This window comes from Girardinichthys multiradiatus, chromosome 19 (assembly GCF_021462225.1).
Source record: "Girardinichthys multiradiatus isolate DD_20200921_A chromosome 19, DD_fGirMul_XY1, whole genome shotgun sequence".
In the NCBI taxonomy this organism is placed as follows: Eukaryota; Metazoa; Chordata; class Actinopteri; order Cyprinodontiformes; family Goodeidae; genus Girardinichthys; species Girardinichthys multiradiatus.
In genome coordinates, this window is record NC_061811.1 from 38,613,214 (window position 1) to 38,637,060 (window position 23,847).

The following is a 23,847-nucleotide window of genomic DNA, read 5'->3' on the forward strand; positions in this document are numbered from 1 at the left end:
AACGAAATTTATTAGAACAGTGTTGAAATTTTCTTTTCTGGCCTTTCATCCCTGAGTGGTCAATAATTTCTGAAGCAGAGCCAGCATCACACTGTGTGTGTGAAAGCAGTGACCAGAGTCTTTTTAAAACTGCAAAGACGGGCCAATCTGAGCTGCAGGGGTGATGCTCTGCTGTTCCTACATTTTTTGTGTAATGTCTTCACGCTGCCTTATGATAGTTTCTGGACAACTGGATGTTCTTAGTTGCTGTTAATATTTCTGATTTATTTTTGAAATCCTCCAAAAAAGAGTCGGCAGACTACAAAAACGCTTCGTAACTAACGCGCCATTTTTGAATGCTTTTGTTCTATTTTGCTAATACGTGATTTGCTCGATATGATGCAACAGTGGCTTCTTTTACCCTTGTATTCATTCTTGTAGACAGAGACTGCTGTGCAGCTAGTTGAGGACAGTTCACTTCTGGCTGGAAAATCCCTCGTAGGTTTTGTGCCATTTTGATGTTTCTCTCCAGGTTTCCTTTTTGTGCTATTGGTATAATAATTTCATTTTAGTTTGCCTCTGCGCTAAAATGAGGACAGCGTATCTAGCCTGATTATTTCTAATTTGTTATAAGTGAACCAGGAGATGGCAATATGTGGCCATATTGTGATCACACAAAATTAATTGTCAGTGATGCAATCTAAGGTAGACACGCTCTTGATCAACCTGCTGTCATCCAAAGATCAACCGGTTGTGATCAACCAGTCGGGCACCTCTGTTCTACTTAATATAGATCCTTACCGTAACTCAGATTTTCAAAATCCTCTCGACATTTCCAAAATCCACCATGCTCAATGACCAGCAGGGATTAACGGTCAAAAGGATAAACCAGAGCAATTGATGTACAACACTGAGCCTTCCTCTTATCTCTTACACCCTAAAAGGACAACAGACATTTTTCAACGTCGTAGAAAATAGTTTCACACTAAACCGCTTCGTAAGTCACTGCTGCCTCTGACTTCATCTTCGAACACCTCACCAATTAGCAACAATAACCAAGTTTTCTTAGTTACTGTGTCCACACCCAGGAATGGTGTGTTCAGTGCTCAGGGGAAAGAGCAGTTTTAGGTTCATACCTGGCTGGTCTCTATTCAAGGCTTGTCAAGCAGAAAATCTGCCAGTTCATTCATCTGATGTCTTGATACATGTTTGCTTCTTTCTGCATCTTGTTTTGGACGTTAATTCCTTTTTTCTCCTGGTCATCTTGCCAGGACACAGCAGCGACAGTGAGGACCAGTCTCGTCTCTCATCATTGTCCAAATCCCAGAAATCTCGTTGTCCTGGTCTGTCATCTCCGTCTACACAGAGTAAAGAAAAACACAACTTCCCATCACCCCAGCGTTCCTACAAGTGGACCCTGCAGCTTGGTAAAAACACACACTTTACACTTGGCTGTGATTGGACACATCAGCTGCTGTCCCACAACAACCTGGCCTCCTACGTTTGTTGTAGAAATTAATAAAAAGATTAGTAATGATCCCCTGAGCCATTCAGGTTGTTTCACAGCTTTGAGGTGTGAAGTGAAGGCTGGCTATATGAGCTTTAGGACCCAACTATAGTCAGGCTGTAAATGAATTCTGCACAGAGCTGGGCCCAGGTAGCTCTCTAGCAACTCTAGCTTCCTGCAAAGCTGCCGTCACAGGTTTGCTTGGGCATGGGTATGTCTAAAAAACACCACCATTCACTTATATCAGACAATGGGGACGACCAGGTAAGGATGGCAAACATAGCTGAAGCTCGGTCCTGCTGGAAGCTGAAGCTTGGCCATCACTGGACCTTCCAAAAGGACCGTGATCCCAAGCATAGATCAAAGGTCCACCAAGGCTTGGATTCAGACAAAGTGTTGGACATTAGAGTGGCCATCATCGATGCCTTCTACTAAAGCTGCTTGTCATTAAAGGGTTGAATAATGTTGAGACTCCAGCAGCCATTAAAGCTTTCTCTTTGTGTTGAATTTGGAAAAACCACTTATTAGTTGTTTAGATATTTAAATGGTCCTTATTTGATATCTAACAATAAACCACATTTGCAGTGGGGGTGGAACGTTTTAGGTCCAGCTGTTCCCTCCTCCGATACATAAATACAAATAAGTCCCGATGGAAACTTTTTATTATATACAAGTATCTCCTCCGACTGTATATTTGTATCCAGATAGCAGGGCTGGCAGATACCAGGAAATCATGTAACTGTGACACTTTAGCAGAATATTGGCCCAACGAGACAGTCTCTGATTAACTCACATTTTCCTTTTATTTATTCTTCTGTTTCTTCATCACAATGTTCCCACCTCTCTTTGTAAGCTTTAAAATGATACATCCTGAGTGTGTATTAAGGGGAAGGGTCTATTATATATGGCCACTTAAAATCTTCACAGATATTTAGAGTCCCACACATTGTTGTCTTTGACTGGAGCAAGCTGGTAAGTGTTCTGTAATAATCTGTCCCTGTTCCTCAGACGAGCTGGACAGCATGTCGAGCACAGAGAGGATCTCCTTCCTACAGGAGAAGCTGCAGGAGATCAGGAAGTACTACATGAGCCTCAAGTCGGAGGTGGCCTCCATCGACAGACGCCGGAAGAGACTAAAAAAGAAGGAGAGAGAAGGTGGGAGCAGCAGAGTTTTCAGTTCTATATTATGATGGAGCTCTCGGTCATATCAACAATGAATGGAAAAATCTGAGGTTTTGCTGCTTCTTTCTGCTGTCTGAGATGCACATGAGGAAGTAGATGATCTATTGTTGATGCAGGTGTTTCTGTTCTGATGAATCAGTGCTAAGACTGCATTTTTACTTCACACTGTATAAAATGCAAGCAAAGTGAGACTAACTTGTGCTGATTGGGTAACTATCCATCTCTGTCCTTTGTCCTCAGTGTCCAACACAACAGCGTCCACCTCCTCAGGCTCCTCAGACACAGGTATGAGTCCATCCTCAGCCTCGCCGGCTCAGAACACCGTGGCAGTGGAGTGCAGGTGATGACACGCCCACATGGACTGCATCCCTTCACCCCCAGACTTTGCCCTCTTAAATGAGCTCTGAGGACGCTGCAGAGAGGTGGACAGAGCTCCTTGCAGAGTGTAGCTGTGATGTGGGACTGATGCAGTTACAAAGGGGAACCCAGCCTTTCTTCTCACCTGTGGAGGAGGGACTGCACAAGGGGCTGAACTGAAGACTGACTTTCAGTTTGAGGAGACAAATGAGAGCCAGTCCCTCCCTTCCCTTTTCCTGCATGGTGCCAATGCTTCTGTCCGTATTTCAGAATAATCTCACGAGTGGTTTTTGCTTTCAGGGTCAGCAGTAGGTTCGCCTAAACAGAAACAAGCCCAGAGGCTGACTATGACTGCCTGCCATTTTTAATGTTAACTTCTTACTAAAAAAATGTATGAGTAGATGGGCTTCTAGTTTCAGTTTTATCTTATATGGAATCAAAGCTTTTATTTTAATAAAATGGTGAGAGAGATTATTTGTCAACTTTTTTGTTCTTATGTAAATTAAATGTAATATTCTGAAGCTTCTTTGGTATTTATTGGCTTTGTGGACCGAATCTTTTCCATTTCAGTTTTTTTTTCCCTCTTTAGATAAATTTTGGGACAAATTTTCTCACCAAGTCAAAATTCGAGTTGAAATTTCTAGATCATTTTTTTTCTTTTGCAAAACCTTTTTTGCGTTAATGCGATGTTAATGATTTCTTAAATGAAATATCATAACTGACCCAGTATCAGTTCAACCAATGAAGTAAATTTGTCCTGACCATAAACACACTGTGAGCACATGTGAAAACATACCATTTTAACTGTGAGTTCTTCTGAAAGATGAAAACCAGAGTACAGAAGCCGACTCACTTCTTTCTCATTCTGAGCCCGTTTCTGGACTCGCAGCTTGGCACTGACATCCTCTTCCTCACATTTCTCTCTCATGTTCTGTTCTGTTCTGCATCGGGTTCAGACAGACAGCTGCTATCAGCTCCTCAACATTTGCTTGTTCTGTACATAAAATGTTCAAAAAAAGAGTAAACCACACCTGTATTTGAGAACTACATTTTACACACCCCAAAAGAATAATTTCTAATATTTTCTAAGAGACTGTTTGTACTGTAGTATTGTTTACTCCTTGGTTGTTTTTTTTTTTTTTTTTTGTCTGGTTCTTGTTTTGCTGGTGGAGATTTGAGAGTGAAAATGTAAATACAGAAACACACAAAAGCCATGCTGTGTGCGTGTATGTGCGTGTGTGTGTGTATGTGCGTGTGTGTGTGTTTAACAAGCAGTGCTCTTCATTTCTAATAAAGTTTTTAACCTGGTCTGTTGTGCTGCTGCATTCTCATTTTCTTGAGTTCTGAAACTCATGAAGCAGGTGGGACTACACAGCATTATGTATTCCATGTCCCACAAATGAAGCCATGATTCTACTGTATCCATCCTTAAATGACAACTCTGCAAGAACATTAAGATGCAAAAAGTTAGTTTGTAGGAAATGAATAAAGATTCAGTTCAAAACTACTTTTATTAAACACAAAGGGAAATTAAACGATATTCATCTAACAGCAGATCTGAAGAAGCCCAACTGAAAACACTGTTGTATTACAGTCTGATGGAGAGGAGGCTCCACTGAGGTATTTTTTCTACTCCACCATTTCTCCCATGATGGAAATAGTGTTTGACCTATTCCTGCTTCTCTTTAAATCTATAATCATGAGATGATTGTTTCCACACCATGCCACTAAGCGGTCCACCACCTTCCTGTACTCAGCTTCTTGTCCATCTCTGATCCACCCCACGACTACAGAATCATCCGAGTATTTCTGCAGATGACAGGAGTCTGTCTGGTCCTGGAAGTCTGAGGTGTACAGAGTAAAAAGGAATGGTGAGAGTACAGTCCCCTGTGGTGCTCCTGTGCTGCTGACTACCTGGTTAGACTCATAACCCTTCAGTCTCACAAACTGTGGTCTGTTTGTCAGGTAGTCTTTGATCCAGGAGATTGTTGAGGCCTCCACCTGAGTCTTCTGGAGTTTCTGACAAAGCAAATCAGGTTGAATTGTGTTAAATGAACCGGAGAAATCAAAGAACATGATCCTCACAGTGCTGCTGGCTTTGTCCAGATGACAGTGGGTTTGTTGAAGCAGGTCTATAATGGCATCTTTACCTCCAACTCCCCAGCGATAAGCAAACAGCGGGGGGTCTTGATATGTGCTCATTTGCTTAGTCAGGTTTGCCAACAGGGAGCTCTACCTGGCCCTTCATGATGTGGGATGTCAGGGCAACAGTTCTGTAGTCCTTGAGAACTGATGGGTGAATTTTCTTGATACTAGAACAAGACAGGTACTCTTCTGATGCTTCTGTATACTCAGAAACTGTTTAGTCAATCACTTAACCAGGATGGCATTAAATTGACCTCCGGTAATAAAGTAAAAAACCTTGGTGTTATTTTTGACCAGGACATGTCATTTAAATTCCATATTAAACAGGTTTCTAGGATTTCCTTCTTTCATCTCCGGAACATTGCCAAAATTAGAAATATCCTATCCAGGAGTGATGCTGAAAAACTAGTCCATGCATTTGTTACTTCAAGGCTGAACTATTGTAATTCTTTACCATCAGGATGTCCACAAAATGCAGTTAAAAGCCTTCAGCTGATTCAAAATGCTGCAGCAAGAGTTCTGATGAAAATTAAAAAGAGAGATCATATTTCTCCTATTTCAGCTTCCCTTCATTGGCTCCCTGTTAAATCCAGAATAGAATTTAAAATTCTCCTCCTCACATATAAAGCCCTTAATGATCTAGCTCCATCATACATCAGAGATCTGATTGTTCCATATATTCCTAACAGAGCGCTTCGTTCTCAGACTGCAGGTTTACTGGTGGTTCCTAAAGTCTCTAGAAGTAGAATAGGAGTCAGATCCTTTAGTTATCAGGCTCCTCTCCTGTGGAACCAGCTCCCAAATTTAGCCCATGAGGCAGACACCCTGTCTACTTTTAAGGCTAGGCTTAAAACTTTCCTTTTTGATAAAGCTTATAGTTAGAGTGGGTTAGGTTATCCTGAGTTATCTCTGTAGTTATGCTGCTATAGGCTTAGGCTGCTGGAGGATATAAGTGTATCCCTCACTCAACTACACCCTAATCTTACATTATCTGCTGTTATTTCAACTTTTACCTTTATGTTCCCTCTGTTTTATGTAATCAGCTGTGTTTCCTTAGACAGCTTATTTTAACCAATTGGCATTGGAAACTGATCTTGATCTTATTGTATATTAACTAAAAATGAACTGGAAATGTTCATTTATAAATCACAATAAGTAATATTTCCAAAAGCTTGTCACATGTCCTTGAGCATCAATAACAGCCTGATAACGATGTGGACCTTTTGTATCCTGAGACATGGCAGTCCATTCTCGTTCAATGGGGTCATCGGGTCATTAAGGTTTTTGGGTGCAGGGCTATGACTTCTCTACACAATGACTCACTAGATCGTAAACCCCTAAATCCCAAAACTGCATTCATGATGGTATTTGGGTACTGTGGACATGTCAAAGTACCATTCTAAAGCCGTCCTGTGTAACCAGACCCCACTACACAGTTTTCCTTAAAGTCCAGCACCATCCTTTCTTTTCAGTGTGAATCCACATTCATTGGAGAACAGCACTGAGACCCAATGGTTCCTCATCCAGTTAAATCTTTTCTTTTAAATATCTTTATTCACAGGTATAAAACAGGAAGTTACTTTCAAACGTTTACTTATTTTAATTCTTTCATTTTATTAATGTACCATATTAAAATATTTTATTCTTAAATGTGCATTGTTTAAATTTAATGTGGATCCTATATGTATTCAAAGAATTTAAATGCATTGTTTCTATGGGATGTAGTGCTATAAAATAGCGGTCTGAATGTTTACCACCATTTTCTCCGTTTTCATTGGTGCTGGAATATGGTAGAGGCTCTACACAGATTTTAGTAACTGATGAACCTCAGAATACAGAATTTGGATGATTGAAAGATTTGTTTTTTGTCAAGGTTCTCTTTTATTCAATGATATGGGTGCAGGCATGTTCAGTGTTCAACGTCATTTGCTAATTTTTTTACACAATCAAATTTTGTGACTTTGTGCCACTTTCAAAAACATTTAAATGCAAAATATAAAATGAGTTAATTCAGTGTTTACAATGTTTTACAATTTGTTATATGAAATATTACAAATATGTTAAATTGTTATTTTTAACCCTAAACTGGCAATATATCCTGGGGGATACTAACTGTAAATTGAAAAAAAAAAGAAAAAGTTTAGCCTAGATACATCAGAAAATGGTTATGAAATAATTTTCAAGTGTATTTCTATGCCTGTTCATTTAAGGGTTAAACTATCACACTGCAGTAGGGGAAATTTAACCGTTATGTTTTGGTTTTTGACACATTTTAAAATGAAATGTAAAAGAAACCCATGAAGAAGAGAATGCCTGCTCTGAGGTGTGTGCTGTGTACCCGTGCTCCAGTCAAAACTCAGATGATTACAGTTTCTACAATGTTATAAATTAACACCACCAGAAACAATTGGGTTAATTTTCTTTATTTAAGCTCAAAGCTAAGAATGCAAAACCAAAGACATGAAAGCTCAAACAATATTAAAAAAAAAGCTCCGATGTGTCCGAGTAGCAGGATGTGATGAAGATGAACGGGGCCAGCGCTCCATTTACATGTTGTCTTCATCAGAGTCATCCTCCTCCTCTAGAGAATCCTGAAACAGAAAACGTGTCAGCGTGAAGTTCAGGAATGTTTTCCAGAATCTCCCTGAATCCTTGAAGGTCAGGGGAAAGATCTGACCCCCCCCATAGGGTGGTAGGGAGGTCCCATCATTGTGATTATCTGAAACTCTTCCAGATTAAAAGAAGCATGTCAGACTGGTTGAACCTGGTTTATTTTATTCTAATGTTTAATGCTCAACACATTGGGTTGAAGACGTTCAACTGAAGTTCAGAACTAGTAGTAAACTGCTGGTTATTCCCTGAGGGTCTGTTTAATTGTTAGATGGTGAAGTGGAAACCTGAACACAGAATTAGAACAACGCTGAAGCAGAGCTGCAATCATTTTACTCTAGGAGACAGTTTGGTGGGTTGTAGGGTTTTTACTCATGTTGATTTCCCTTCAGGAAGCATTGAAAACATCCTGGCCTGTTAAAGGACACTCTGTTGGACCCTGACAGGCCAAACATACCATCAATGTAACAAGAAAAAATGAAAACCTCTTACAGACTGTAAGATGCATTGAATCATGGAGATCCAGCGGTAAACAGATGGCTGCAGCAGCACAGCACTGTGTGACTGATAAAAGTTATTGATGAGGTTCGGTTTTTACTCTGGACCGACTCGGATGAATAGGGATGGATAAATGTGGTCCTTACTGAGGCTTAATTATGTATGTTGTTGGGGGAAATAGTTGACAAAGCATGCTGTAACCAAATGTGATTTCTGGGGGACAGAGTGAGTGTCTGTTTTCCTTCGGGTGGATGCAGATGTATTCAGAGCAGAGCTGGAGGTTTTGATGAACCTTTGTCAACATTTTTGAAGCACCGTTTACTAATGATTCACAAGGAACTTGCCATGGCAACTCTGCTTTCATACAGACACTTGGCCTCTGCTGAGACCCAGAGATTCCTCTCTCCAAACAAACAAGTCCGGAGGAGTCAGACCAAACTCTGATTTAACCTCCTTGCTGGGAGCAAGCCAGGCCGGTCCTTAAGAGTGACAGATAAAGAATGACAAACATAATTCTGTGTGGCTCTGCTGATCTATAACTGGATAAGAATGGGTATGGCCAACAACTTTAACACCTTCACCTTTAAGCTATATAGAAATCGCTAAGAAAGCTAGAAAGATTATATAGAAATCACAACACAAGAGACCTTCTCACACTGGGCTTCTGAGACTCTGATAAAGTCTGAATAACCACTAGAGACAACTCCATGAAAAAAGATTGCTGAAAATTTATTTTCATTTTCGACCTGCACTCTTCTAGTCTCATCACAAGTAGTTGTGTGTTCTTCACTTGTTAGTTTGTTAATCATATTCCTAATCAGTAAATACTTGGAAACAAACTAGTTTGATTAAAAATACATTTTCATTTAATTAGTAATTTATGGTTATTTTTTCGATCCTAAGCTGATTTGATGATTTAATAATAAACTAAACACTGAGAAACATAAAGAAATCTCCTGGTCTTCTTAAATGTCTAATAGAAACAGTTTAATGGGAATGAAGGGAACTGACAGATGATTGATTAATTATACAACAGTTTAATTCAACTTTACTTTTAGAACACCTCACCTTAGCATATTTCTCTGCTTCCTCTTTGATGTCTTTGGGAACCAATTCATGTCGTCCATTCGTCACTGCCAAGAGAAAAATACAAGAATCAAATGCGTTACCGTGGTAACACAATATACTGTGCCTTCCGTGCAACGCCTGTATTTACGTAGAGCCGATAGTTTAACAGAACAAACATTTCTCCTCCTCAGTTGGTCTTTAGAAGAGATGCACCAATCAGATTTTTACTGGGCAATATCCAGGTTTCTAGTTTCAGCAGTTCTCTGAGGTCAGACACGTTCATTCAAATTCTGTCTGAAAGGTCTTTTCAGACAGAAAGCAGCAGGTACAAAAAATACTTTATTAATCCCAAAGGGAAATGAAATGTGGCTGTAACTCATTTTATACATGTTTCTTTAACAGAGCTACTCCAACCTGCTGCCACACTGAGCAGCGCAATTCTAGAATAGGTACTGCACCTGTAGTACAGCTAGAGCCAAAAGCAGGAGAGAAGAGCATGAAGCAAGGTGCATAAATACACACACAGGGGTATCAGTTGTTGACATAAGCATTCATCGTGCCACAGTAAACTGAGTGTGTGGATGGAGGGTTGTTTTAGGTTTTGTACTATAAAGACACCAATGTCATTTCTAATCCTTTTTAAACATATATTTTCTCCCAGATTGTTAGATTTGTCCTTTAAAATCACAAGTTACTGTTTAGGTCTCAAAATATCTAATTTTAATAGGAAGAACTGGATACTGAGACAGCACTAGCAACAGGTGTGCCCAGCGCCGTAGTTAAAGGCTGTTTCTTTGATAGATGTATTAATAAATGAAATAAAAATGACAAGATCATGTGGCAGCAAAACATACGCCCTAAATTTGATCTGATTTTTATTAAACTCAAAACAAATTGTGTTTATTAAGGTGTTTACAGCCAAAAAGAGAAAGAGTTTACAGTTTTGATGCATTTACTTAAGAGGAAAACTAAAAATCTAATGCTTGATATTAAATAGATTTCAACATTTGATGACAGGTCCGAGCTGATCGCATCTGATCCCTGGCTGATTGGTGCATCATTCAACAACTTGGCTAGATTGGAAATGAGGAACGGTTACTAAGTTGCTCTTACCTTCTCCAACCCAGCTGAGCTCCAGCTCAAATGCTTTATCCTTCACCTCATCATGCACAATGTAGATTCTGATGAAGAAAAAGAAAAGTGGAAACTAACCTTTTAGTTCATTACTAATTAGGGATGGGATGATCAGACTACTACAGGACTTGATCCTGCCATGCTAAGATCCTCCAGTCTCTAGAGGAAAAGGTTGACACCTGGTAGATCAGGAATATTGTTGGATTCTTGTTTTACTTCACGACTCCATGTTTTTTGAATCAGCTTTATTCATTAACTTTGTGCACACAAACAAGGAATTTGACTTTTGGTCCCCCTTTGGTTTCTACAGAGCCCGGCAGGTGTCAGCGGGTAAAAACAAAACAAAAAACCAAAGCTGGTGGAAATCCGTGCTCACGCTTTACTAAACTGAACTTCATATCTGACAACAGATCCACTGAACTTACCTCGCAGGTGTGGGCCAAGCGTTCAAACTCTGGACAGAGGTCACTACGTAATCTGCTCGCACGGATTGCAAAACTGAGCGCTCAGTTTAGTAAAGCGTGTGCTCGGATTTCCACTGGCTTTGGTTTTTTTTTTTTTTACCCACTGACACTTGTCAGGCTCTGTAGGTCTCAATGTTCAGACTTTAAACATAAATTTGGTAAAAATATAAGGTTTCTTAAGAAAGATCAAAATTTTTATGAAAAGTGTGTTAAATACCTGCTTAAAGGTTGTTTTCATTTTCAAAAGGTACTTTTAATCTGACAAACCAGTCGCTGGGGAACAGATTCTAATTTACTGAATATGACTATTTGTCATGTATGCATTTATGATTCCCAGCTCTGACTGTTAGGTGTTCAGAGAGACAGCCTAGGGGAAGAAGGCATCTCTGTGGCTGCTGGTCATAATAGCGCTCTGTAGTGCCAACCTGAGGGTTGCTGGGAAATACATTTACAGCCAAATAAAACTATTCCAACAGTGTTGAATAGTTTTCAACATTAATGTTAATTTCAACATTAACATTCTATTCAAGAATATCATTTGAATGTTATTTGAATGATTTTGTTTGCAGGTGGTTTCGGGGCTTTACTCACATTTTGGCGACTTCTTTAACCAGTTCTCTGCAGGTCATTTCTCTCATCTGATTGAAAACAGAAACAGTAACATCACAAAGACTTAAGAGCTACATGTTCACAACACACCAATGTTTGCTCATAAGACAGCCCCAGACCTGTAAAACAAAGCAGATTAGTAGTTTATCCAGGTGCCTTCAGATTCTAGATTTTCAGTATAACACAGCTGGTTCACTTCTTCCTGGGTGTGTTGGAGCACAAACCTCAGCTGGAAACCAAAGCTGTGGTGAAGCCAAAACTCTTGTTTTAACCAGCCTCTTTCCTGATAACAGGGATTAGTCCTCTTATTTCAATTTTGATCCAGAGTTAGGAAAACTGGGATGACTTACTGAGTTGGTACCCAGCCTTGCTGATTGAGTCAGATCTGTCTAATGCTACTATTACACAAAGACCATCAATAACACAAATTGCCATGAGGATTCTTGGTTCTATGCAAATATTCTGGCCAAATTTGTGACACCCTAAGATTCAGTTATGACATGGGTACGATAGATTAAGATAAATCATGAGATTCAGTTTGATTTGCATGAATATTGTCAAGAGATTTACAAGAATCTAATAAGAATACTGCACAAATGTTAGAAACTATGTGAACAATATGTCGAATGCACCTATGAATCAGATTCCATTAAGTTTGAGATCGTTACTATTTTTAACAATGCGTTGGATTTGCCATCAAGATATAATAAAAGTGATGAGGAGGAGTGAATGTTATTTGAATGACGATTGTTGATATTTAAAAGTTAAGAGATTATTTTTGCCAATAAAAGCTAGAAGCTGAAGAGTTTGTTTCCAGACATAAATGCAATGAAAATAGAATACTTTAAGATTTTGTATGTATTGTTAAACTTTTATTATTTTGTTTTTTTATTTCATTGTTTTCCGTTTTTTTTTTTTTCCATGAGTAGAAGAGAGATTTGGGCAGTTTTAGGAGGTACACTGGCCCTGAGTGGTCCAGACATGAATCTCTGATTCAGTTAATTGTTCACAGGAATTCCTAAAAGCTAATTAGGAATCAGATATGAACCCTACGAATGACCTACGAATTTGTTAAGAATTAACTGAGATTTTTGTGATTTGTGAATTTAGCACCAGAATTTTAAACAGCTCAAAACTTATACCATAAATTCCAGACAAGAACTGACTAATGCCCCTTTTACATTTCACTTGGCCCGCTTTGCAAGCGTTTCCAGTACTGTTTTTCCCGTACCGGTACCTACTATTTTGGTCCCTGCTCCTGAGCAGGTCCATCCGGCACTGTCGGAGACATGAACAGACTGTTGTTCACGGATTGGCCATGAAACCAGGAGAAATAAACAGGTATTTGAAGAGGTAGTGCAGGGAAAAGTAAAAAAAAACACAGGAGCAACTACAATAATATTAAGGACCACAGTGGCCGGAGCAGGTCATACAAGTCATTTTACCATTTACGGGTCATAAACCAGCCTGAAGGCTGACAGAAAAGAAAAAGGACAAATCACCTTTCTGAATTACATGCAGGCAGAGCGCTGTATGTAATAACATCCTAAACCAGCTGATCCCACATAAAATCAGCGGTTCAGAGGCACAAATATTTCCCCCAAAACACACCAAACACAACCACCATGAAACAACGTGTTTGGTTCAGACATTTATCGACGGTCCTTTAGCGAAGCAGCGTCTGCAGGAGGAGGGAGCAGGCAGAGAGCAGCTGACCGTAATCAGACTGCCTTCATCGGACCCACCAGGAGGACGAGCCCCTAAATCTGTGGAGCAGGAATATGCCATATCCAACCTAAAACTAAGTTCAAAGGTCAAAAGTCTGCGGTTTTAGTCTTTTAAGTCCTTGTCCTCGTTATTGCCATGGATAAGACAAAAACGTCCTCATTAAAGCCCAACATTGTAACTTCTTCAGGCAAACTTTGGAGCTTCACCATCCAGACAGCAGCGTCTCTCCTCTCTGCTCCTCCTACCACCCCCCCTCACTCAGAACTCCTGAACCTTATTTTATAAGTTCTGGCTGGGCTGTGATTGAGATAATTATCCTAGTGGATCATTTTAGACATTAAAAAACATAAATAAGACATTCTTGTGTATATATTAATACAAACTTTATTACTATGTAGTTTATGTTTTTGTTTTCTATTTATTCCTATTTTGTTTATCATTTCACGCAGATTACTTTAATCTGACATTAATAGCGCCACAGCGCTCTACACTGACGGTAGTGAGTCCATGAGAACACAACAGGTTCGGTGCCGAGTGGAGTAGAGATGTGGAGCTAAGACCCTCAATGGAAAAGGGACATAAGAATAAAATAAGTTACGAATTCAGAAACTTATTATGATTCAACTAAGAATCCTGAAATTTTGATATTCTTGGCAATTCAGGGTCTCTGTGGAATAGGGGCTTAAGATAGCCAGGTTCTGTTGAACCCGTTTGGTAGTACAGCACTCAGGCTTTCCTGCCAGATGTATGTTTATATAATCAGATAAAATGTTTAAGCTAACCCTTGAGACTTTATATAGCGCCAATTCACAACACGTCGTCTCAAGACACTTTACAAAGTCAATTCAATGAATTTTCAGAATTCAAGTCAGATTCATACATTTCAGTTAATCCTAACTATCAAACAGTGCAGTCAGAGTTAGTTATTTATTCAAATTGGATAAAAAGTTTTTCTATCTAAGGAAACCCAGCAGATTGCATCCAGTCAGTGACTTGTAGCATTCACTCCTCCTGGATGAGCATGTAGAGACAGTGGACAGTCACTGGCGTTGACTTTGCAGCAATCCCTCATACTGAGCATGCATGTAGCGACAGTGGAGAGGAAAAACTCCCTTTTAACAGGAAGAAACCTCCAGCAGAACCAGGCTCAGTGTGAGCATTTGAACATTTGAATACCAGCTGTTACTTTTAGAGCTTCTCACCTGCAGCTTTTCAATCTCTGTCTTGGCCGCTTGTTTTGCTTTTCCAATGGCACATCCCCAGTAACCCTGAACACACACACACTGTGGTTAGTCCTGCTATCTGCTGCTTTTACCTGCACTCACTACAGCAGAGCTGACAGACTCACATGTGAGATGCCAGATGGGTCGACCATGTAGAGCTGTGGACCATCGTCTTTGTCGTATGAGCCCAGGATGAAACTGAGATGAAACAAACAGCACAGAACTGTCAGAGACCCATTCATAGCATGAATAGGAGGTGATGTAGCAAACATGGCCTCACTCACAGTTACCGCTAGGTCCTTCACTACAAACCTTTAAATGATCTTCATTTTAACAAACGGGTCTTTGAACGTGCTCCTTGAATGTAACACAGCATCGGTCTTATACAAGCATTGCTACGTGTTGTAATCATGGTTTTGTTCTGTTCAGTCTCAGTGTGCTATGACAGCAGAAGATAACTTTAAGGCTGATTGATACTTTTTCTGCTTAAAAACACATCAATGACCAAAGCCTGAGACATAAAAAGAAGCTTAATGACTAGAAAGAAATCCTGATATTCTGCTGCAGGAAACTACAGAAATGATGCCAGTTCAATTTAAGGCTCTGATGACACAGCTGATGTACACCAGAGTTTAGAAACACCAAATAAACTAACTGGTCTTTTTTTTTTATCTGATCCGGTTCCCTCAGGGTGAACGTTTCACCAGGTCACAGCAAGAACTAAAATATAGGATGGTGATCTAGAGCCTAGACTAAAGGTAGCGATACAAGAACTTTATGGCTTCTCTAATGTTGGACTGAGTTATGTAGTTCTTTGATCTGTTGGGTTCTGTAGTTGTGACTAAGCAGTCCTGAAATGAATACAGACTTATTTCATCTGTATCTAACAGACCTTTGAGATAAAAGCATTTAATACATTACTGTCAGACATTCAACAGTCTGATGCAGTGTCAGCCATTTTAACAATATTGCCTCATTGATCATTTTTAATATGGTGTTAAACACAAGCTCAAATTAAAGGCACATTACAAAAGTTCATTGAATTACACTAGCCCCACATAACCAAGAATCTGAATACAAGTTGTGCATTTTAAACCAGGCACAAACTGCAATTTCCAAAATTGTACAGAACTTGAACGTGTCACACTGTAAAGCTCAAGATCATGAAATCTTAATGGTACAGTAACATGCTGGATGATGGAGGATGCCAGACTGCACAATCTGCAGCAAAATCGCCTCATATCTGATAGATATCAATCAATGAATGGACAGCAGTATGGCTACAACAGTGCTTATTATTGGGATCAGATGTGGAAATAAAAGAGTGGGGGAGGAAAGTAGACAGAATGAAAGCATGCATGAATGTTTAAAAGATGCAAGAATCTTTAAAGGTCATCTTTAAAGTATGAAGACCGCTTTAAAGATGAAACTTAAAGCTGCTAGTCTGAATTCAAGTACAGTCCAGGTAGTGTGTGTTATGTTGCATGCTGCACCCTAACTTTTATTTGTTAAACATTGGTCTTGCAGAGGTGTAATAGGAGAACATTCAGGTAGCAGTAGTTTCCCACCACTCCTGACCATGCTGGTAATAGAAGTTGGACTCACCTGCAGCCAAACGGCCTCACAGCGCTGTACAGTGTGTAAGCATGGACGTACATGGCCACTCGGTCTGACAGGTGCTGCAACAACAGCAGATGTTGGATCAAATCTTAAACTAAGTCTAAGACATGGTGGCGGTTTGTCAACCTGAAATGTGCAGCATGTTTTAGTATGCACTGTGGGGTCCAGAAAGGTGGGTGGTTCTGTTACCTTCAGAGGAATGTCATGTCCATAGTTTGATCTAAAGTTTGAAGCTTCTTCTCTGGCTACCTCAGCCAGGGAGCGAGCATCAGCTAATAGGCCAGCCACCACCTGGAGGAGCAATGAGAGGAATTCACTGACATCAGTTTGATCAACTACCTAAATTAGAAACAACGGTCATACTAAAACAGCTCTATGTGGTAGATTCACAGTGTATTGTAGGCCGAGAAGCTAAGGTTTGTTATCTTTATAATTCTAACATTTATTCCCTAAACTATGAGAATCAATTTAAGTGTTCATGGAGCTGGGTTATTGATGTCTAACTGCAATAAAACCTTTTCATTTACTGAAATAAACTGAGGGTTGCACCAATGTTAAACTTGCCAAATCCTCCCTGCCAGTGCTCAACATTTATTCTGCTACTCAGTCTTGTTTTGAAGTGGATGGCTGAAGTTTGAAGAAACAAGACATATTAACAACGTGACTATTTATTTAACAGACAGGGGCCTCAGTGGTGCGTAGCAGGACCATACACAGCCTGACACATCCTACTCATGTGGGTCACCAGCTTGGTCACACACTACTGTGTATGGGTTACCAAAGTTATTGGATGCAGGCCTGTGGAGTTAATTTAAGGCATCTCCTCAAAAGACACTGCTTCCTTGTGTGACATCATAGAGAAATAAAGAAATATATCTGGAACAGAACTTTGATCATCTACCAGTCTGGTTCATCCTTGAGTATAATTTCCAGAAGCCTGAAGGCACCAAGTTCAACTCTTCAAGCAGCTCTAAGCAGGTATGAATAGCATGGGAATGTCCAGCCATCGAACTGTTGAGACAGGTGACGGGTTCTGTGTCCCAGAGATGAACGGGTTTTGGAGTGAAATGTGTGAGAGTGTGTAATCTGCAGCAAAACAAGTCCTGTGGCGACATGAGCTGATAGGCCACTCAGAGAGGAAGAAGTCATTACTCCATCAACACTGTAAAAAGCCAGGTTAACCTTTTAGTTTATTTATATAGTGTCAATTCATAACAAATGTTGACTTAAGAAATTTAGCCAATTATTAAAATATATCCATTAGTTACACTGGGGCCAAAAAGTATTTAGTCAGCCACTGATTGTCCAAGTCCTCCTACTTAGAAAGATGAGAGGTCTGAAATCTTCATCATAGGTTCACTTCAACTATGAGGCAACATGAAATCACATTGTAGGAAGAATTTATTTGTAAATTATGGTGGAAAAAGTATTTGGTGACCCAGAAACAAGCAAGATGTCTGGCCCTCACACACCTGTAACTTCTTTAAGAAGCTCTTCTGTCCTCCACTTGTTACCTGTATTGATGGGACCTGTTTGAACTCGTTACCTGTACTGATGGGACCTGTTTGAACTCGTTACCTGTACTGATGGGACCTGTTTGAACTCGTTACCTGTACTGATGGGACCTGTTTGAACTTGTTACCTGTATTGATGGGACCTATTTGAACTCGTTACCTGTATTGATGGGACCTGTTTGAACCCTCTACCTGTACTGATGGGACCTGTTTGAACTCGTTACCTGTATTGATGGGACCTGTTTGAACCCGCTACCTGTATTGATGGGACCTGTTTGAACCCGCTACCTGTATTGATGGCACCTATTTGAACTCGTTACCTGTATTGATGGGACCTGTTTGAACTCGTTATCTGTATTGATGGGACCTGTTTGAACCCGCTACCTGTATTGATGGGACCAGTTTGAACCCGCTACCTGTATTAATGAAACCTGTTTGAACTCGTTACCTGTACTGATGGGACCTGTTTGAACTCGTTACCTGTATTGATAGCACCAGTTTGAACTCGTTACCTGTATTGATGGGACCAGTTTGAACCCGCTACCTGTATTGATGGGACCTGTTTGAACCCGCTACCTGTATTGATGGGACCTGTTTGAACTCGTTACCTGTACTGATGGGACCTGTTTGAACTCGTTACCTGTATTGATGGGACCTGTTACCTGTATTGATGGGACCTGTTACCTGTATTGATGGGACCTGTTACCTGTATTGATGGGACCTGTTTGAACTTGTTACCTGTATTGATGGGACCTGTTACCTGTACTGATGGGACCTGTTTGAACCAGTTACCTGTATTGATGGGACCTGTTTGAACTCGTTACCTGTACTGATGGGACCTGTTTGAACTCGTTACCTGTACTGATGGGACCTGTTTGAACTCGTTACCTGTACTGATGGGACCTGTTTGAACTCGTTACCTGTACTGATGGGACCTGTTACCTGTATTGATGGGACCTGTTTGAACTCGTTACCTGTACTGATGGGACCTGTTTGAACTCGTTACCTGTATTGATGGGACCTGTTTGAACTCGTTACCTGTATTGATGGGACCAGTTTGAACCCGCTACCTGTATTGATGGGACCTGTTTGAACCCGCTACCTGTATTGATGGGACCTGTTTGAACTCGTTACCTGTACTGATGGGACCTGTTACCTGTATTGATGGGACCTGTTTGAACTCGTTACCTGTATTGATGGGACCTGTTACCTGTATTGATGGGACCTGTTTGAACTTGTTACCTGTATTGATGGGACCTGTTTGAACTCATTACCTATCGATGGGACCTGTTTGAACTCGTTACATGTATTGATGGGACCTGCTTGAACTCATTACCTGTATAAAAGACACCTGTCCACAGCCTCAAACCGTCAGACTCCAAACTCAACCATGGCCAAGACCAAAGAGCTGTTGAAGGACAGGAGGAAAATTGTAGACCTGCTGGGAAGAGTGAATCTATAACAGCCAAGCAGGTTGGTGTGAATAAATCAACTGTGGGAATAATGGTAAGAAAATGGAGGACATACAAGACTATTGACAATCTCCCTCGATCTGGAGGCCCACGTAAGATCTCATCCCGTGGGGTCAAAATGATCATGAGGACGGTGACCTGCAGAGAGCTGGGACCAAAGTAACCAAGGCTACCATCAGTAACACATTACGCCGAGAGGGACTCAAATCCTGCAGGGCCAGGCGTGTCCCCCTGTTTAAGCCAGTACATGTCCAAGTCGGTCTGAAGTTTGCCAGAGGGCATATGGATGATCCAGAAGAGGATCAGGAGAATATCATGTGGTCAGATGAAGCCAAAATAGAACTTTTTGGCACAAACTCAACTCATCGTTTTTGGAGGAAGAAGAATGCTGAGTTGCATCCCAAGAACACCGTATTTACTGTGAAGCACGGGGGTGGAAGCCTCATGCTTTGTGGCTGTTTTTCTGCAAAGGGGACAGGAGGACAGGGCGAATGAACGGGGCCATGTATCGTGGGCTTTTAAGCCAAAACCTCCTTCCATCAGTGAGAGCATTGAAGATGGAATGTGGCTGGGTCTTCAGCATGACAATGATCCCAGACACACCGCTCAGGCAACGGAGGAGTGGCTCCATAAAAAGCATTTCAGGGTCCTGGGAAGGCCTAGCCAGTCAGCAGACCTCAACCACATAGAAAATATGTGGAGGGAGTTGTATGTCTGTGTTGCCTAGCGACAGCCCCAAAACATCACTGCTCTAGAGGAGATCTGCATGGAGGAATGGGCCAAAATAGCAGCAGTGTGTGCAAACCTGATGAAGACACAGGAAACGATTGACTTCTGTCATTGCCAACAAAGGTTATGCTACCAAGTATTGAGTTAAACTTTTATTATTGACCAAATACTTTTTCCACCATAATTTACCAATACATTCTTTAACAATCCTACAATGTGATTTCCTGGTCCCTCATAGTTGAAGTGAACAATGAAAATTTCTGAAAATTTCAGACCTCTCTCATCTTTCTAAGTAGGAGGACTTGGACAATCAGTGGCTGACTAAATACTTTTTGGCCCCACTGTATAATCATATATACATCCATTCCAACTGATCCTAGTTATGAAACAATACAGCCAATTAGTTTATTACTGTAATTGGTTAAAGGTTTTTTTATCTAAGGAAATCCAGCATGTGGCATCCAGTCAGTGACTTGCAGCATTCACTCCTCCTGGATGAGCATGTAGAGACAGTGGACAGTCACTGGCATTGACTTAACCATTAATCAGCAATCCCTCATACTGAGCATGCAGAGGGAAGATTGCTAGCAGGAGAATACTATCCAACTGTTAAGTACGGTGTGGCAGCATAGTGCTGCGCAGGTGTTTGCTCCTACAGGGACCGTAGCACTTCACATGATGTGGGAATATTGAAGTAACATCTCATACATCAGCAAGGTAGTTGAAGCTTGGCCATAAATGGGTCTTCTAAATGGATCAAAACAATAAGCATACCACGGAATTAGTTACAAAATAGCTTAAGGACGACAGAGTTAATGTTTTAGGGTCCATCACAAAGTCCTCATCTAAATCCCATAGAACATTTGTGGGTCGAGCTGATAAGATGTGTGAGCAAGGTGGCCGACGAAGCCGACTTAATACCCCCTTAGTTCTGCAATAAAAACGGATTGTTTGTTTGTGACCAATCAGGGCTGGTCATGTGTAAAATTGCTTTTTTTTGGTCACAAGCAGATTATTCTGTATATATCTATTAATTCTTTAATTAGGGGAGAGAATGGAGGAAAGATTAGCTACAGCTGCTAGTTTTACAACAACAGGAGAATGTTTAAGGTTTAAACTTGGATAGTTAAAGTCAGATATGGGAAAATAGATTTTATCTGAACGGATTATCAGATGGATTTATTTTAATGCTGACTGTATGGTCTGATTTCTGCTTTTACTTTGCCCTACAGAAGTCACAGAATTAACGCTCCGTTACATAAATTCAAAGTCACACTGCAAGAAGAACCCCACAGCTGTGTAGTGTTTGTTCTGAAGGTCAGGGAACATTACCATGCCCACGTGTCTGTCAATGTTGAAGATGCGTTTATTCGAGCCTTCCTCATAAAGTTTGGACAGAACAAGCTTCTCTACCCCAAACACAATGCCGTCCTTACAGCGGATCCCAATGGCTGTGCTGCAACAAAACACACAACACGTTCAAAGCTTACTGGATGAAAACTAACAAATCACCATCTAAGCTTGGACAATCTGAAACCATAATCAAAATTCTCATGTACGAGTTATTTCTGTTCAATCATGATGTTCTACACCAGGTTAGACGAACGAGAATAAATAAATGAATCTATTGTAGAGACCAACCTGCTGTTCTCTACAGCCTTCATGGCGTACTCCACCTGAAACACTCGGCCATCTGGAGAGAACGTAGAGGCCGAAAGGTCGTACTGCAGCACACACACACAAGCTGACGTTAATGTCTTTTAAAGGTAAAAATAAAAAATTAAGTTCTGCTGAAGTGGTAAAGAAGCCCAGGTTGCTTTAATAGCAGCCTTCACCTCGTCTGTAATGTTGGCTTCTCATCTTCCTCCTATTAACAGCCCATTGGTTGGTACTTTTGACAGTTTAGAAAGGCACCAAAGTGTTCTTGGAAATGAAATAAGGATCTTCATAAAACTTGTCAGCAGGGTGTAGCATGAAAGGGTCCAAAGTTTCCGGGTAGATGACTACACTGACTTTTGAATCAACAAAACAGAGTGGATCAACGCCAGCACAAGACATGGTGTAGTCAGCATGTCAGGTCAGCAAATTCAGTTTTTCTGTCTAAGGAAACCCAGCAGATTCCGTCAAGTCAGTGACTTGCAGCAATCCCTCATAGTGAGCATGCATGTAGCGACGGTGGAGAGGAAAAACTCCCTTTTAACAGGAAGAAACCTCCAGCAGAACCAGGACCAGGCTCAGTGTGAGCGGCCATCTGCCACGACCGACTGGGGGTTTGAGAGAACAGAGCAGACACAAAAAGAACAAAGAAGCACTGATCCAGCAGTACTTTCTATGGGAAGGAAAAGTGAAACATTAATGTTAGTAGCTCCTTTAGAGGCTTCATCTAGGAGAGAAAGACAACTAAGCAGATGAACTCTGAGCCAGTTTTCAAGTCTAGAGGATGAAAGAGAGCACATACAGTTAGTCACAGTAAAATCTCAGCCAGTAGCTAAGTCTAGGAGAGAGAAAAGTTTAAACACTGAAAGACAGGACCAAGTGGATCATCTGTAAGAGAAAATTGAGATTGCAATATTTTAATTAGAGATAATGCATCTGTATATTCCGTTATGTCAGTATTTGTATAAAAACCTCACATTCCTGTTTAAATTTTAACGATGATAACTAAAGTTTTAGGTAATTACATCACTGATACAGTTTTATTTTCCTGTATATAACTGATGCACATTTTGTTAAGACCGAAAAAAAAATGGAATAAAATGCATTGAGAAAGAGGAACTTCAGGCAACAGCTGAGGCTCTAAAGGTTGGATTTTACTCAAACGACGGAAGTTTGGTTTATGAAGTCAGACCCCCCGAATGAAGCAAATGTGTTTAAATAGTGGGTTAACTTGTGTTCTTCATTGAGCGATATTTAACTGACACAGTTTGGCAGGCGCTGCAGCTAGCTGTTAGCATCATTAGGTAACATGTCCAGATCAGAATATTTCAAGTAAACTTATTAAATGAGATCCATAATTCCACTGAGATTTTGTGTTATACCAGCAGACTTCAATGCAGCTTCGACATAGAGTAAAATAAATACATTTAAAATGAAACAACGAGGGATTTTACTTTCACTTTAGCCTTTGCTAATAGGCTGTCTGTGACTCAGCAGGCGAACATGGCAGATCACAAGCTAAATGTTTCTATCAGGAACATGATTTTAGGAAATCAACATATATGTGGTTATAAATCTGCAATCATAGAGAACGCCACGTTGTGTTTAACAACGAAATACAGAGTAAAATAAACTGTAAACACTCACTCCGGTTCCAATGGAGCTCATTTTGATGCGAACTGACTTCAGCACACCTCTACACTTAATCCGCGCTTCCTGAGAAAAAAACAATTGTTTCCGGTTGCGGCCTTCACAATAAAAGCGCTAAATGTGCGCGTGTGTTTCTTCTTTTTTAAACGCTTTATTAAAACGGATTAGTTACAGAACAGATGCCGACAAACAAACACACTCATATACAGTATTCTTGTTGGGGAACTAACAAAAAATCTTTTAACCTTTAAACATTGTCCGCTTTCCAAGGGGCTGTAAGAGACGAGGACAACACATTTATTCTGAGTTAAAATAAAATACGATGTAAAAATAAAAGGGAGTAACTGTCATCCAATAATGCACATAAAAGACTGCAGGACTGATTACTTGGGCTTTAAATTAAAATCAACAAAAAGGAAGATATATCACCACAGATCTTTCAACCCATTTTACTGGATCTTATCCGGGACCGGGTCGCGGGGGCAGCAGACTCACCAGAGACGCCCAGACGTCCCTCTCTCCAGACACCTCCTCCAGTTCCTCCAGGGGGAGCCCAAGGCGTTCCCAAGTCAGCCGAGAGACATAGTCCCTCCAGCGTGTCCTGGGCCATCCCCTGGGCCTCCTCCCGGTGGGACGTGCCTGGAACACCTCCCGAGGAAGGCGCCCAGGAGGCATCCGGTATAAATGCCCAAGCCACCTCAA

General features: G+C 40.6%; 2 protein-coding genes across 3 annotated transcripts in view; one reads left to right on the forward strand and one right to left on the reverse strand.

The window, feature by feature from the left end:
- Positions 1 to 3,546, forward strand: part of arid4a (AT rich interactive domain 4A (RBP1-like)) — a 37,936-nt gene extending 34,390 nt beyond the window's left edge. For both annotated transcript variants that reach the window (XM_047345156.1, XM_047345157.1), the window contains exons 23-25: positions 1,251 to 1,406; positions 2,495 to 2,641; positions 2,909 to 3,546. In XM_047345156.1, coding sequence (XP_047201112.1) covers positions 1,251 to 1,406; positions 2,495 to 2,641; positions 2,909 to 3,012 — 407 coding nt within the window. In that variant the 3' untranslated portion in view covers positions 3,013 to 3,546. The remainder of the gene's footprint in view (positions 1 to 1,250; positions 1,407 to 2,494; positions 2,642 to 2,908) is intronic.
- Positions 3,547 to 7,577: 4,031 nt separating this feature from the next.
- Positions 7,578 to 23,255, reverse strand: psma3 (proteasome 20S subunit alpha 3). The gene is made up of 11 exons (XM_047345954.1): positions 23,143 to 23,255; positions 21,481 to 21,563; positions 21,172 to 21,295; positions 16,314 to 16,415; positions 16,110 to 16,183; positions 14,630 to 14,702; positions 14,484 to 14,549; positions 11,536 to 11,582; positions 10,460 to 10,527; positions 9,347 to 9,411; positions 7,578 to 7,761 (listed from the first exon to the last, which is right to left on the reverse strand). Exons 1-11 carry the CDS (start codon positions 23,161 to 23,163, stop codon positions 7,717 to 7,719), a joined length of 768 nt encoding a protein of 255 aa, XP_047201910.1. The 5' UTR covers positions 23,164 to 23,255; the 3' UTR covers positions 7,578 to 7,716.
- Positions 23,256 to 23,847: the final 592 nt, after the last annotated feature.